The 17864-nt window shown below is 34.1% G+C and overlaps 1 protein-coding gene across 1 annotated transcript in view; it reads right to left on the bottom strand.

Annotated features, from left to right (window-relative positions):
* The window catches only part of Emcn (endomucin), a 135609-nt gene that overhangs the window by 65979 nt on the left and 51766 nt on the right, over positions 1–17864 (bottom strand). The window contains exon 4 of the mRNA XM_047566576.1: positions 12633–12743. Coding sequence (XP_047422532.1) covers positions 12633–12743 — 111 coding nt within the window. The remainder of the gene's footprint in view (positions 1–12632; positions 12744–17864) is intronic.

Here is a 17864-nt window from a genome sequence, read left to right as displayed (position 1 = left end):
CATTTGGAAAAACAAGAGACCCAGAATAGCCAAAGCAATCCTTAGCAAGAAGAGTGAAGCAGGAAGCATCACAATACTAGATCTTAAACTATACTACAGAGCAATAGTAATGAAAAACAGCATGGTATTGGCACCAAAATAGACAGGTAGCTCAATGGTACAAAAGAGAACACAGAGAGACAAACCCACATAAATACTAGACAAAGATGCCAAAAACATACATTGGAGAAAAGATAACCTATTCAACAAAGGGTGCTGGGAAAACTGGAAATCCATATGTAGCAAAATGAAATTAAACCTCTGTCTCTCACCCTGCACAAAAATCAACTCAGTGGACCAAAGACTGGCACTAGAACAGAGACCCATGCCTAGTAGAAGAGAAGGTAGGCCCAAATCTCTACCATGTTGACTTAGCAACTGACTTCTTTGTTAACAAGACTCCTAAAGCTCAAGAAGTAAAATCAAGAATTATAAATGGGATGGTTTCAAACTAAAAAGCTTCTTTTCAGCAAAGGAAACAATAAAAAATGTGTGAAGAGATGGGAGGAAATCTTTACCATATGCACCTCAGAGTACTAATCTCCAGAATTCATAAAGAACTCAAAAACTTAACATCAAAGAAACAAATAACCCAATCAATAAAAGGGCTAAAGAACTGAGCAAGCACTTCACAGAAGAAGAAATACAATCAATCGAGAAATATATAAAAAATGTTCAACATCTCTAGCCATTAGAGAATGCAAATCAAAACTAAGATTTCATCTCACTCCAATCAGAATGGCAATTATCATGAATACAATCAACAATAAGTGTTGGCAAGAATGTGGGGAATAAGGTAAACTCATACATTGCTGGTGGGACTGCAAATTGGTGCAACCACTATGGAAAGCAGTATGGAGATTCCTCATAAAACTTGAAATGGAACCACCATTTGACCCAGTTATCCTATTCTTCAGTTCATACCCAAAGGACTTAAAATCAGCATACTACAGTGATGCAGCCATATCAATGTTTATAGCAGCTCAATTCACAATAGCCAAGCTATGGAATCAATGTAGATGCCCTTCAACAGATGAATGGATAAAGAAAATGTAGTACATATATACAATGGAATATTACTGAGCCTTAAAAAAAGAATTAAATTATGACATTTGTAGGTAAATGGATGGAGCTGGAGACTATTATGCTAAGCATAGTAAGTCAAACCCCCAAATCAAAGATGGAGTATTTCTCTGATAAGTGAATGCTAATCCATAATGGGGGTGGTGTGGGTAGGGAAGAATGAAGCAACTTTGGATTATGCAGAGGGGAGTGAGGGGATGGGAGGCGGTGTGATGGTGGAATGAAATGGGCATTTTCACCCTATATACATGTATGATTATACTACATTGTGACTCTGCACCATATTCAGTCAAGGGAAGAAGTTGTGATTCACTTGTGTACAATGTGTCAAAATGCATTCTACTATCATGTATAACTAGTTAGAACAAATTAAAAAATAAAATAAAGTTATTTAAAATGTATTGATTTGTTTTATGATACAGTATATAATTATAATAAAGAATCCTTATGTATTTAAAAATAATTTTCTTTCTGTAGTTGAAAAGAAATATTTCCCATTTGGCCATTAGATTTGGTAGGTTATTTAGATATATTCTGTGTTTCATTACTGATTTGGTTGTTTTGTCAACTACTGAGACAGGTAAATATTCATTAGAATTGTGGGTTTGTCTTTTGCATTAAATTTTTATTTTATACATTTTCAAGCTATGCTATAATATGTATAAATATTAATTTGCTTTCCTGGAATATTCAAGTAGTTTGGTACTATGAAATTGTCCTGTTTATCTCCATTTACTTTTTTGCCTTAACTCTACTTTTTCTGATGTTATTTTATCATATTGGGAATCAAACCCAGGAATGCTGAACCACTGAGCCATATCTCCAGCCCATTTTTGAAAAAAATTTTATTTTGAGACAGGGTCTCACTAAGTTGCTTAGGGTCTCAATAATTTACTGAGGCTGGTTTTGAACTTGTGATCCTCTTGCTTGAACCTCCCAAGTCATGATATTAATATACCTTTACCTTTTTAATTTAATTACAGTTTTGGGAGTATATATTTTTTTCATCCCTGTAATGTCAACTACTGTGTGTCTTGTAAGCAACATAATATAGGGTCATGTGTGTCCGTGTTTCTGCCAAGCTTTGTCTTTTTTTAATTTGGAGTATTCAGACCATTGATTGATTTTTTTAAAATTTTTTATTACAGTTATACATGGGTATATATAGTAGTAGGGCTCATCCTGTCAAACTCATACATGTATGAAATTCAACTTCAGTTTATGATTCCTCTTTTTCCATGCCCCTTTTCCCTTCTGTCCTCCCTCCCCTCCTCGTTCTCTTTCCTCTATTCTTCTAGACTTACTTTCATATGTCTATTTATTCATATTTGTTTTTTTTTTACTTATGCATAAAGGTGAAATTACCTGTGGTATATTTGTATATGCACATAACATAATTTTTTAAAAATTTGTTCCATATTACATTTCCTTTCCCATCCCTCCACTCTGCCTTTCGATTTTCTTCTTCTACATTACTGACCTTCTCCATATATTTATGTTGCTCTTTCTTGCCCTCCTTCTTTCTTTTATTTAACTCTATCTTCTGCATATGAGAGAAAACATTTAAACTTGGGGTTTGGCTTATTTCACGTAGCATGATTTCCATCCATTTACCAGGAAATGCCATAATTCATTCTTCTTTATACCTGAGCAGAAATCCATTGTGTATATGTACCACAATTTCTTAATCCATTCATCTATTGATGGGAACCTGGGTGAATTCCATAATTTAGCTATTGTGAACTGTGCTGCTATAAATACTGAGGTGACCATATTGCTATAGTGTGCTAATTTTAGTTCTTTTGGGAAAATACCAAGGAGAGGTATAGCTGCCTTATGTGGTGGATCCATTCCTAGTTTTTAAAGACATTTCCATACTGCTTTTTAGAGTGGTTCTACTAGTCTGCAGTCCCACCAACAATGTACAAGTGTACATTTTCCCCCACATCCTCACCAGCATTTATTGTTTGTATTCTTGATTATTCCCTTTTGGACTAGAGTCAGATAAAATCTTAGTGTAGTTTTGATTTGCATTTCCCTGATTGCTAAAGATGTTGAACATTTTTTCATATATTTGCTGGCTATTTGTGTTTCTTCTTTTGAGAAGTTTCTGTTCTTTTGCCCATTTATTGACTGGGTTGTTTGTTTTTATGGTGTTAAATTTTTTGAGTTCTGTATGTATTCTGGATAGTGGTCCCCTATTGAAGAAGTAACTGGCAAAGATTTTCTCCCATTCTGTAGACTCTCTCTTCATTCTATCATTTCCTTTGTTGTGCGGAAGCTTTTTAGTTTGATGGCATCCCACTTACTGATTCCTCATTTTATTTTAAGACTGCTTTGGATATCTTGTTAAGGAAGTCGGGGCCAGCACCTATGTGATCAAGTGTTGACCCTACTTCCTTCAAGCACTTGGAAGTTTTCTGATCTAATTCCTAAATGTTTGGTCTACTTTGATTGACTTTTGTGCAGTGCAAGAGATAGAAACTTAGTTTCATTCTTCTATATATGGCTATTCAACTTTCCTATTTGTTAAATTTTCTCCTTTTTAAGTCATTTGTTTAAAAGACTGCTTTTTTCCCAAAATATATTTTTGGTGCCTTTCTCAAGTATCTGATGACTGTAGGTATGTGGGTTTCTCTGTGTCTTCTATTCTGTGCCATTGGTCTTCATGTCTATTTTGATGCCAATACCATGATGCTTTTGTCACTACATCTGTGGTTGTATTTTGTTATCTTATTCTTTGCTTTTTATTCTTTCTACCTACAATGTATTCATGTCCTAAAAATTAGCTTTATTTTGAATTGATTAAGCATTTTTAAAAATTGTTATATTACATTTCTTTCTCTGGACATTTTTTTCTCACCTATTTCTAGCATACTGATTTTGTGTTACCTGTCTCTACTATTAAGCTCATCCACTGAGTTTTTAGATTAAACTTTTAGTTTTAACTCTAAAATTTCCATTGTGTCCTAGTTTTTTGATTTTCTCACTTCTGGGAAATCAGCAATCTCCTCTTTTTTCCTTTGAACATATTATGAATATCTAATAAATTTAATATATGTCACATATCTTTGTCTCTGTTATCTATTGTCTTTTTCCTCACAGTTTTTAATCAAATGGTTGTATTTCTCATACTGTCTAGTTGGTTTTTATTTAATACAAAGTAAAGTATTTAAAAAATTGTAGATTCAATTTGAGATCTGGGATTTTTCTTCATCTAGATAGGAGATATTTGTTGCTGGAGTTCACTGGCTATTCTGGGGTACCCTAATCCATGAATCCAGGAATAGAGGTCTTTCTGTTTCAGACAGACAGAACTTTACCTAGCTGTTTGGGATTCCTACTCATTTAAGGTTCATCAGAGTCCCTTGTCTGCATACATTTTGAACTCCACATTTTTAGTCTATTTAACCTTGAGAAGTGGTCTGTCAGGGTACCCGGGACCCCTAGCCCCAGGCTAAGCAGGATGGCGGCTGGCAGTTTGCCAACGTACGGTCCATGGCACATACTGATGATGCGGTAAGCAGGGGTCGCGCTGACACCGTATGAGGAAGTACTTAACTACTGGCTCCTGTTTCTCCTGTGCAGCGCGTGATCTGCTCATGCCCCATACACTTACACATTGGGATCATGCATGTAGCTCGTGCCTTGTCTGTATAGCTTTCTGATTGGCTGCCTTACTATATATATTCTTTGTGTGCTCCCCTGAGGGAGAACAATAGAACAATAAAGAATCTTGGAAAGCTCCATGTTGTCGGGGAGTTCTTTCCTGCGGGCAGGGGAATCCCCGATAGTGGTCAGTTAAAATCTGCTTTCAAATTCTGGATTCTCATCAGCCCATTGGGAATTGGCAGATTATTCTAGAAGAAACTTGTTTCTAATGCCAAGCTATCTCTGCCAATCTCTTACTTCCCTCAGGAATTTGATTGCATAATCTATACTACCTTGTTAAATCTTAGTCTTTCAATTTTTGTTATTTATATATGTGTATATATATATATATATTTATGAATAAGAGGGGATTTTGGAATTATATACATATCCAGGATTGATTGATTTTCAGTCCACTTACTGGCTAATTTTTTCATTACTGTAGTAAAAAGTGCAAATGTAAATTTATCACCTAAAGATTTTTAAGCATGCAGTATAGTACTGATAACTAAATACACGTTGCTATACAACAAATCTCTGGAGCATTTCATTGCTCACATCCATTGAACAATTCTCTTTTGCTCCATTCACCCAGCCCCTGGCATCCACCATTCTACTTTCTATTTCTTAGAATTTAACTTTTTCTGGAGGTTGATAACTTTGCTTACAGTAGATTATCTTTAAAAGAATGGGCAGTTACATGCATACTTCAAAAGTATGTATGTCCTGTACAGAAAAAAAAATATAGGTTTTGTTTGCTATCTTAATTTTGGTTATATTCTTTGATGTTAACACATTTTATATAATTGTATAAAATATCTATATTGAATCAAGTAGTATCAAATATTATACGTGATTTAATAGTGTTAATCAATTTAAACTCATTTTAATCACTTGTTTTTCCAAAAAAGTACTGCCAGTTGCTCATATTCAGTGTAATTTCTTTGCCTGTTCAGTTACAGAAAGTGGTGCTCGGTTGTAGAATGTATTGCACATTTTAATACCTGATGTGTACATCCCGTGTAATAGAAAGGGCAATAATAAAATAGCAATCCTAAAGAAAGAATTTGGCAGAAAATAAAAGAATTTAACTTAAAATTTCACTGTTTTAGTGCTACATATAAATGAAATCATGCAGTATTTGTATTTTTGTAACCATCTTTGTTTTTATTTTACATAGCATAACATCTTCAAGATTTACTCATGCATGTAGCAAGATTTTCTTTTTTAAGGCTGCATAAAAATTGTCATTGTATATATACCACATTTTCTTTTTCTGCTAATCTGGTTCTGGACTTTCAGTTTGTTTTCTCCCCTTGGCTATTGTAAATAATATTGCAGCAAATCTCTTCAAGATTCTGTTTTCAAATTTTTTTTATATACACCCAGATGTGAGATTGCAGAATAAGGTAATTGTCTTTTAAATCTTTTGAGAGATTTTCATACTGTTTTCTTGAGGGGTTCCATCACTTTACGTTGCTATTAGTAGTGTTCAGGATTCCAATTTCTCCATATCCTGGTCAATACTTGTTATTTATTTACTTTTGATAGTGGCCATTCTAATGGTGGAGGTAATATCTCACTGTAGTTTTGATTTGCATTTTTCTGATGATTAAGCATCTCTGTCTATGCTTGTTGTCAGTTTTTATATCTTCTTTTGAAAAATATCTAGTTAAGTCCCTCATCCAATTCTTTAACTGGTTTGTTCTTAGTTGTTGCTGAGTTGTACTTGGTCTGTGTATAGTCTAGATGTTAACCCCTTATCATTTATATTGTTTGCAAGTATTTCCTTCAATTCTACAGGTTACCTTTACAGTCTATTAATCATTTCCTTTGCTGCACAGAAGGTTTTAAATTTCATATTCCCATTTGTCTATTTCTGCTTTGTTGCCCGTGTTTTGATGTTTTATCCAAGAATTTATTACCAAATCTAATGTCATGAAGATTTCTCTGTGTAATATGTAACTATTTCCCACAAACTAGAATGATGCCAGGTATACAGATGACCTTCCAGAGACTTTTAAGTGAATAAATTAATTCGACATGCCCATATTTCTGTAACTATAATATCAGAGGTATGTATTAATGAGGAATTCTATCATAATTCTGTGATTTTAGGAATTTATATTCTAAAACATAACAAAAAATAAAACAGGAGAAATATATATGACAATAAAAGAATGGGAAAAGACTGGAGAAATGTTTTAAGGACAAAATTCTTTTTGATCTGGCCTCCACCTTTCTAGAGAGTGAAGCAGCAAACACTGCTAATGCTTGTACTAGAAATCAAACCTGCATCTTCTCCAGTGTTGAGATGACATAACCATAATGCCTTCATTTGATATTCATTACCCAAGGAACCACTCCCCAAAGGCTTAAAAGGGAGAGGAATCTTCAGCTGTTTGACCTTAGTAGATTGTCTTGTTCTCCATCCATCTTTAGTTCTGGATATGTGTGTGTGTGTATGAATGGTATGAAGGAATTCATGCTCTGCTCACCAGCAATGTGGGAGGCATCCTGTTTTCATCACTTGGCAAAAGAAAATGTGTACAAACTCATTAATCATGTAGTGTACAAGCTGGGCAGAAAGCACCTTGAAGAACAAGGGAGTTAGGAAACAATGTCTGTCCAAGGGTGTAAGTAATTTGTTAGGTATTTATAATAAATATCTAAAGGACTTAATATAGAACTGGTTAATCAAATGACAAATTCAAAAGACAACACTACATACATACCCTCATTTCATTATCTTGTTTTCTAGTGTGTTTCATTATTAAAGAATGAATGTCTTTGATGCATTTTTAACTATGTGAAGAAAGTCATTTCAAACTACATTTAGAAGCTAAGTAAATACAATAATTCCCTCAGCTGAGATGTAGAGGAGGACATTATACTCCATGAATCAAAGTGAAATTAAGAGTCCTTAGTGATTCCTGGGAGTGAACACAGACTTTTGCGTAAGTACTGATTTAATGAACCACAATCCTCTAGAGACATCTTCCTCATCATCGGTCACAGAATAGGCAAATATTTAGCACAAAGTACAAACTACTTGAGTTCAATCTCTCATAAGCTGCTCCACACTTTGTAGAAACACCCGTAATTGTATTTTTGTTTATTTTAGGAGCAGTCTTGTTTTGAGGTGCTTGAGTTATGGTTTACTGAAGGTTCCTCTCAGACATATATTGTCTACAAAATAGGTTCTACTTATCAGAAGCCAAAACAGGCTTACAAAGGAAATGTTATTCAGATGAGAAGATCCTACTCTTTAAATTTTCTATGGGATGACTAATTTGTTAAAAAAAGAATTAGTAGTTTATAATTATGGTGTGAAATTAGACTACCTCCAGACAAACTTTTGGATCTTGAAACTCCATAGTTCCCACTAGTTTTTTATTTATTTATTTATTTATTGTTTATTTATTTTTTTAACCTTAAAGATCTCCTAGGAAGACACTTAGAGACTATGAGTCATCTGCCATTACCTCTTATGAAGGATATGGATAAGTCAAAAATATATCTATTAGTTATCATGAAGGGTGTCTGGTATAGCTATCATGCCTGATTGTTAGCTTTTTTAGTCAGGATATTTAGACTAATATGTATATTGTTTAAATCATGGATGTGAAAATGTGGGAAGTACTTGATGAAGGTATATGTATGGATTGGAGCTTGGTGCCAGAAATTATGGGAGGTCAAGTTTCTGCCACTCTCCCTGGCCCTCATGAAAACTAACTTTTCTCATTTTTTTTTTCTCATGTGAGTCTCCCCTTTGCTCACAAACTCTCCATCTTTCTCTTCCAATTCCAGTTGCTCCTAATGTCTTATTTCTTATGCTATAAACATGCATGTGATTTACCATAATTCTCTCAGACTTTCTGTACCAAAATTTCACAGCTTTACTGCCCCTGGCTAACTTGTTTTGTTTGTTTGAGGTTTCTAGTTCAAATTATTCGAAAGAAAATCTGATTGGTCATGCTCAACACCTTTTCCTTTTGTTTTTAAACAAATCTTTATCAAGGTACAATTTAACTACTAAATAATATCTAAATTAACTCATAAGTATACAACTAATATTTTTAGTAAATTTACAGAGTTATGCAACATCACTGTACTCCAGTTTCAGAACATTTTCATCAACATGACAAACTCCCTTGAAACTTTTGGCTTTTCAATATTACTTCCCACCTCCAGCTGCAGGCAATCACTAAATCACTAACTTTTGTTCTTATAAAAATGTCCTTTCACCAATAATTTGGTTTAAAATGAGCAACAGACCTAAACAGACATTTTTCACAAAAAGACATAAAAATAGACCAAAGATATATGAAAAGAATGTTACGTCTCACTAATCATTAAGGGAAGGCAAACTGAAACCACAATGAGTTATCTTCTCACTCCATAAAGAAGAGTTATTACTAAAATGACAGAAAATAAAAAGCGTTGCTGAGGATATGGAGAAAAAGGAACTTTTGTACTTTGTTCATGGAAATGTAAATTAATATGTTCATTATGGAAAATCATATAAAGATTCATCAAAAATGGAATTAGAGAATATCATGCTAAGTGAAACAAGCCAATTCCAGAAAACCAAAGGCCGAATATTCTCCCTGATAAGTGCAGAATGATATATAATGGGGATGGGGAGGCAGGGAGTAAGAGAAGAAAGGGGGAACTTTAGATTATGTAGAAGTAAAAGAGAGGGAGGGGGTATGAAAAATGGTGGAATGAGACAGACATCTTTACCCTATGTACATGTATGGTTACACAAATGATATGAATCTACATCGTGTATAACCATAGAAACAAAAAGTTGTACCCCATTTGTGTACAATGAATCAAAATGCAGTCTGTAAAAATAAAAATCAAAAATATTAAAAATAGAACTACCACATAATCCAGCAATCCCACTTCTGGGTGTATAGCCAAAGGAAATGAAATCAATATGTGAAAGGACATTTGCTCTCCCATGTTTGTTGCCATATTATTCTTAATGGCTAAGAAATGGAAACAACTTTCATTAAGTGATCAGAAGATAGTCAATGTGGTACATATGCACAGTGGAGTACTGTTCAGCTACAAAACAGGATGAAACTCTATCATTTGCAAGATGAATGGAACTGAAAATAATTATGTGAAGTGAAAAAGTCAGGCACAGAAAGACAAGTAGTACCATGTGATCTCACTCATGTAGTGGAAAAAGGTCAATTTCATTGGAGTTGAGATTAAAATAGTGTTTACCAGTGACTGGGGAGAGTGAGGTGGAGAAAGGGGGTAAAAATTGAGCAAAGGGTACTTAGTTATAGTGAGAAAGGAGTAAAAGTTCTGGAATACTGTTGCACAGTTGGGTGATGATACATAACAATAACATACATTTCAAAACACTAGATGGATGTTTTTAGCATAAAGAAATAATAAATGTTTGAAGAGATAGATGGATATACCCTGATTTAAACATTATATAATGTACATAGGTATCAAAATGTCACATGGTAGGCTGGGGATATAACTCAGTGCGTAGAGTGCTTGCCTGTCAAGCACAAGGCCTCAGGTTCAATCCCCAGCACAGCAAAAAAAAAAAAAAAAAAAAAGTCACATGGTACTCCATAAATATGTATAACTAATTTTTATGTTTTTGTGTATCAGTTAAAAATAAATTTTTATTAAAAATTCCTTTCTGTATGCTTACTATAAACAAGATTATACTATGTCACATTTTGTGTATGACTTCATTCACTGAAAACAATATTTTAAATTTCATAATTATAGCTTTATAGTAAGTTTTTAAATTGGATTGTGTGAAATCTCCAACTTTAAGCTTCTTTTTAAAAAGCATTTTTGCTTTTCTAAACTCTTTTCATTTGCATACCAATTTATGAATGAGCTCATCAATTTTGAAACAAGAACTACTGTGATTCTGAAAGGGACTACACTGAAAATATTAAGGAATTATTCATCAATTTAGGAAGAACTACCATTTAAAACATAAATATATAAATATTTAGGTATTTGATTGCTCACCAAAATGTTGTGTACTTTAATGAACAAATCTTGCATTGCTATTGTGAAATTTATTCCTAAATATTTTGTAATTTTAATGCTCTTGTACATGGAATTACTTCCTTAATTTTATTTTGATTGCCATTGCTAACATACAAAAATAAAATTTTTAAGTATTTGGAATCCTGTGATATGATCTAATCTTTATTTTTCTAGGAGTTTTTTTGTGTGTGTGTGTGTGAATTCTTTAAAATTTTGACATAGATGATTGTACAGTCTGTGAATAAAATTGTATTTCTTCTTATTTCACAGGATGGAGCTATGGACCATCTATTTAGTCATCCTTTATCCATCTATGTTTGTACTGTCTAGAACCTTGCATTATAATGTTGAATAACTGTGATAAGAGCAAACATCTGTGCTCTGTACCAGATCTTAAGGAGAAAACATTAAGTCTTTTACTCTTCGGGATGATGTTTGCTGTGGGCTTTTGTAGATGCCTTTTGTTATGGTTTGGATATGAGGCATCTTCCAAAAGCACATGCATGAGATAATGCATGCACACTTCTGAGGTCAAATGATTAGATCATGAGAGCTGTAACCTAATCAGTGGATGAATACATCTGATGAGTTAATAATTTAGAAGGACTACTGTACTGGTTGGTAACTGTTAGCTAGTAGGGTTTGATTAGAGGAATTAGATCCCTGTAGGCATGCCTGTGGGGTTTATATTTCGCCCTTGGCTCTTTGCTGTCTCCACTCCCTCCTCTCCCCTTCCTCTCCCCTTCTGGGCTGCCATGAGTGAAGCAACATTCCTTTACCACATCATTCCTCCGTGATGCTCTGACTCATCTCAGGTCCAGAGTCAAACGGAGTCAGCTGACCATGGACTGGACCTCTGAAACTGTGAGCCCAAATAAACTTGTCCTCCTCTAAGTTGTTCTTATTAGGTATTTTGGTTGCAGCAATGAAAAACTGACTATCACACTTTTTGTTTAGGAAGTTCCATTTTTTACTTGTTCACTGAGAATTTTTATCATGAGTGTCAGTACATTTTGTCAGGTTCTTTTTTTGCATGTACTAGTTCTGCTAATATGGTGTATTAGACGATTTAATCTTTACATATATAGTCAATCTTGTATTTATGGAATAAGTCCCTGTTGTTCATGTTTCACATTCTTTTTTATGTATTTCTGGATTAGTTTGCTATCATCTTATTAAGGATATTTACATTTGTGCTCATGAAAAATATTGGTTTGTACTCTTATTTATTTTTATTTTCATTTTCATTCTTTTCTAGCTTTAGTTGAAGGGTAATACTGGTCTTAGAATTACATGTGCAGTGTTCCCTCTTCTATTTTATGAGAGTTTGGAAAGAATTTTTGTCAGTTCTTGAATTCACAAATGGATTCTTCCTGGAGTTGTAGTTGACTTGGGGATTTGTTCATGGGAATATTTTTTTCCCAAGAACAATTTCTATTTTAATTTTGTTGTTGTTGTTGTTGTTTTATGGGTTTTTAGACTTGTATGTCTTCTTGAGTCAATTGTAGCAATTTCTTTCTTTCCAAGAATGTTCTCATTTTATCCACATCCAATTTGCAGGTTGAACTCTTTCTTTTGTATTAGGTGATATAATGAATTACTACCAAAACTGATATTAATCTTCCTATCCATTTGTGGCTAGAGCAGGATAGAGTGTCACTGTAAAAAACAAGATTGTCAAATGATATTATTTGATGGAGACTAGAAGAGAATATATATGGGGCATGGTTCCTTTGCAGTTGTGGGATAGGAGACATTCTGAGAATAATCTTATCTAATACAGTAGTTTAGACATTAGCACAAATCTTCATACTTACTTTCATTCTGAGAACTTTGTGTTGTTGAAGTAGCATTTGAAAGTGGAGGGTTTGTCACTGTTCCTTTGGTAGTGACGAGCTCACTCTTTGTGACATTCTGAGTTGTGGTTTCTAATTGTGCAGAAAAAGAAGAAAATGAAAATTCATCCAGAATACAACAAATCACTATCTAGTCTTATTAATATTCACATTAAAATCCAGTTACAACTTGAGGATTAACCTCTGAAAGATTCTGACCAAGATTTAGAAATACAGCATTCTAATGTTCACCTTTAGATGATTTAGATAATTATTTCTAAGAAAAGTGGAGTGGCATTAGTCTTTTCTAAATACTTGCTATCCATCATTTTATTTGATCATCAACATAATCTTGTAAGTGATCACATCATTATTATTATACTTATGAGAGAGAAATTAAGTAATTTTGCCATAATCACATAACTTATAATAGGAAAGAGCCATGACCTGAGTCAAAGTCTGTATAATATAAAAGTTAATAACTATGCTGGAAAGGAGATGGTAAGGAAGCAGTAGTAGTTAAAAGTTGTATCATGGTTCTCATGCTGACTCAGAGAGGACTTTCAGGTGGGTAGAATACCCTGAGGAGGAGGGATAGCAGGAAGCAGATAAAATATACTTTTAATTATACTTAGTTACTTTTTTGAAAAAAAAAAAAGAATTAAGAAAAGATCAAATTGAGACTTTCAAAAAGGAATGAAAACATTATTTGTGTAAATATAAAAATGATGCTCTTCATTCCTCAAAATCTAGTATAGGAAACAAGGGGACAGTAAAGAAAAAACATGACAATTAGTAACCATTTAACTAGATATGATGTTAGGAGATGGGAGAAAAAGCAGTTTAGTATGTTCCTATCATAGAGTAGGATGAAGCATGAATTGCTAGTTTCTTCCAGAAGTACCAGCTTCTAATCTAGGGCAACAAGCATCTACAGAATAATGAAAAATATTAGTGCCATTGAGGGAATCATGCTGGAGAAATGAAAATTTTTAAGACCTCATAAATAGTAGATAAAAAAGTCCTTGGGTAAAAATTACTTCAGGAGCTGATAGACAAACAAAACTGAAATAAATTCAAACATCAACTACATTCTTAGCATAAGAAAAAAAATGAGTGGAAAAGGGCACAAACTTCAGAGATATCTTGAAGTATAAAATTGAGAAGGAAATACTTGATCAAGTAGTGGCAGGTTGGAATGTAGCAGCAGAGCAGACACTGATGTTCATAATAGTACCCAAGAAGGAAAGGCCACTCAAGGTGCAGAAACTCAATGCTTGAGAATGTGGGAGCACTTGTGGGTAAAGATTTTGCTTGCCACTGGAACTCCCACATATGCTTGGGAACCATTAAATAGGAGTTCCTCTTCAGAAATTTTTAGATAAAATTCTTTGATTTAGTGAAAATTTAAATATTCGAAAAATATCCCATGGTTTAAATAATTATATGGAGAGGATACTGCGATTCCCACCACCACTTCTCCTCATGCAGCACTTGGGCCTGCACGAGACTGGTCAGAGGTCACCACGACTGGATTTAAGGAAGCCTTCGTTGCCCAATAGGGGCTGCCATTTCTATTATAGGAGTAACCAAACTGTGAGTTCCACACGCCCCCTGCTGTTAGCACCACATCTGCCTGAACTGCTAGAAAGCATCCACTCTGGAAGGCCCCTCAGGACAGTGTGACTTTGTGACTCAACCATGGTACATACTGTGCCCAAAGTCATTGATAAGAGGCAAAGAAACTAAAGAGAGACTACACTTTGGTGCCCAGCTAGAAACAAAGTATACATTTCATTATAAAACAACACACCCAAATATATCATCAGAAGGAAACTACTGATTAAGATAGTCACCTCATAACAATGGTAGAGATAACTGACTGATCCATCAGACACATAAATATCAATGTAGGGGCCCAAGAAATATGGAATAAACAATGTAATATTTCTCAAAAAGTGCATATTAACTCTAGCAACAAATTTCAAAGAAATAGATGAAATGATGGAAAAATGTTTTAAAAGAATGATTATAAAAATCATTGAGAGGCCTGGGGTTGTGGCTCAGTGGTAGAGTGTTTGCCTAGCATGTTTGAGGCAATAGGTTTGATTCTCAGCACCACAAATACAAAAACAAAATAAAGGTCTATCAACATCTAAAAAAAATCAAAACATCAATGAGAACCAAAAGAATACAGATTAAAAAATTAAATGAAGTTAGGAAGACAGGATATAAATGTAGGATATGAATGAGAAACTTGGTGAACAGATATTTTTGAAAAGGAATCAAATAGAAATCTCAGATATAAAGAGCTCAATAATAAAGACCTTCTTAAAAATTCAGCTGAAACCCTCAACAACAGACTAGATCAAGAAGAAAGAGTATCTGAACTTAAATATAGGTCTTTTCAAACATCCCATCAGACAAGTTAAAAAGAAATGAAGAAAGGAGGGAAGAACGAAAATAGGAGAGAAAAAACAGAGTATTCAAGACCTTTGGGACACCATTAAATAAACAACTGTGTTTTGGGGGGTGGAATACCCAAAGGAGAGGAGAAAATATCAAGGGCATATAAATCTTATTCAATAAAATAGCATAAAATTTTCCTAATCTTAGGAAAGTATGGTCATTCGTGTATAAGAGGTTTATAGAACACCAAATAAAATTGATCAGAAAAGGTCTTCACCATAGCATATTATAATCAAACACTTAAAAGCACAAGACAAAGAAGAAATTCTAAAATCCACAAGAGAAAAGTATCAAGTCACATTTTGGGGTATCTTTTTTACATCAACAGCAGATTTCTCAGCATGTACTGAGAAATGGAGTAATATATTCCAAATGCTAAAAAAAGTAACTGCCAGCCAAGATTATCATTATACCTAGCAAGGCTATCCTTCAGAAATGAAGAAGAATAAAGAACTTTCGAGACAAGCAAAATTGGGGAAATCATGACCACCATGCCAATCTTTCAAAACATTCTTAAGGGACCCCCTCATCAAGAAGTGAAAGTAAAACAACTACAACCATGAATGCATATGAAAGCATTAATCTCACTAGAAAAAAAAGATATAGAGAGATTCAAATATTATCAATACAGTAAACCATTAAACACAAAAATGAACCAGAGAGGAAGAAGAGAACAAAGAATAATCAAAATGGCAAGAAGCAAATCAAAGAAATAGCAGGAATAAGTTCTTAAACTGTCAGTAACAATTAATGATAAGAACATGAATGTAAATTGACCAAATGATTCAATTAAAAGATATAGACTGACTCCAACAATATGTTGCCTACAAAAAACTCACTTCATTTAAAAAGATAGTGCACCATGATCAAATGGGTTTTATCCCAGGGATGCAAGGTTGGTTCAACATCCGGAAATCAATAAATGTCATTCACCATATCAACAGACTTAAAGTCAAGAATCACATGATTATTTCGATAGACATAGAAAAAATATTCAGTAAAATACAGCATCCTTCATGCTCAAAACACTAGAAAAAAATTGGGATAGTGGGAACATTCCTTAACACTGTAAAGGCCATCTACGCTAAGCCCATGGCCAATATCATTCTAAATGGTGAAAACTGAAAGCATTCCCCTAAAAACTGGAACAAGGCAGGGATGCCCTCTTTCACCACTTCTATTCAACATCGTCCTTGAGACTCTAGCCAGAGCAATTAGACAGACCAAAGAAATTAAAGCGATATGAATAGGAAAAGAAGAACTCAAACTATCCCTGTTCACTGATGACATGATTATATATTTAGAGGAACCTGGAAATTCCACCAGAAAACGTTTAGAACTCATAAGTGAATTCAGTAAAGTAGCAGGTTACAAGATCAATGCTCATAAATCCAAAGCCTTTTTATACATAAGTGATGAATCTTCAGAAAGAGAAGTTAGGAAAACTATCCCATTCACAATAGCATCAAAAAAAAAATAAATACTTGAGAATCAATCTCACAAAAGAGGTGAAAGACCTCTACAATGAGAACTACAGAACACTAAAGAAAGAAATTAAAGAAGATCTTAGAAGATGAAAAGATCTCCCATATTCTTGGATAGGCAGAATTAATATTGTCAAAATGGCCATACTACCAAAAGTGCTATACAGATTCAATGCAATTCCAATTAAAATCCCAATGATGTACCTTACAGAAATAGAGCAAGCAATTATGAAATTCATCTGGAAGAATAAGAAACCCAGAAGAGCTAAAGCAATCCTCAGCAGAAAGAGCAAAGCAGGGGGTATCGCAATACCAGATCTTCAACTCTACTACAAAGCAATAGTAACAAAAACGGCACGGTATTGGTACCAAAATAGACAGGTAGATCAATGGTACAGAACAGAGGACATGGACACAAACCCAAATAAATACAATTTTCTCATATTAGACAAAAGTGCCAAAAATATGCAATGAAGAAAAGATAGCCTCTTCAACAAATGGTGCTGGGAAAACTGGAAATCCATATGCAACAGAATGAAATTTAATTCCTATCTCTCACCCTGCTCAAAACTCAACTCAAAATGGATCAAGGACCTCAGAATCAGACCAGAGACCCTACAGATTATAGAAGAAAATGTAGGTCTAAGTCTTCAACTTGTTGGCTTTGGATCAGATTTCCTTAACAGGACTCCCATAGCACAAGAAATAAAAGCAAGAATCAACAACTGGGATAGATTCAAACTAAATAGCTTTCTCTCAGCAAGGGAAACTATCAGTAATGTGAAGAGAGAGCCTACAGAGTGGGAGAATATCTTTGCCAATCATACTTCAGATAGAGCACTAATTTCCAGAATCTATATAGAACTCAAAAAACTCTACACCAAGAATACAAATAATCCAATCAACAAATGGGCTAAGGAAATGAACAGACACTTCACAGAAGAAGATGTACAAGCAATCAACAGATATATGAAAAAATGTTCAACATCTCTAGTAATAAGAGAAATGCAAATCAAAACTACCCTAAGATTCCATCTCACCCCAATTAGAATGGCAATTATCAAGAACACAAGCAACAATAGGTGTTGGCGAGGATGTGGGGAAAAAGGTACACTCATACATTGCTGGTGGGGTTGCAAATTAGTGTAGCCACTCTGGAAAGCAGTATGGAGATTCCTCAGAAAACTTGGAATGGAACTACCATTTGACCCAGCTCTCCCACTCCTTGGCCTATACCCAAAGGACTTAAAATCAGCATACC

This window comes from Sciurus carolinensis, chromosome 10 (assembly GCF_902686445.1).
Source record: "Sciurus carolinensis chromosome 10, mSciCar1.2, whole genome shotgun sequence".
Lineage (NCBI taxonomy): Eukaryota > Metazoa > Chordata > Mammalia > Rodentia > Sciuridae > Sciurus > Sciurus carolinensis.
Note: the sequence above shows the minus strand (reverse complement) of the source record. Positions and strands in the feature narration are given on the sequence as shown.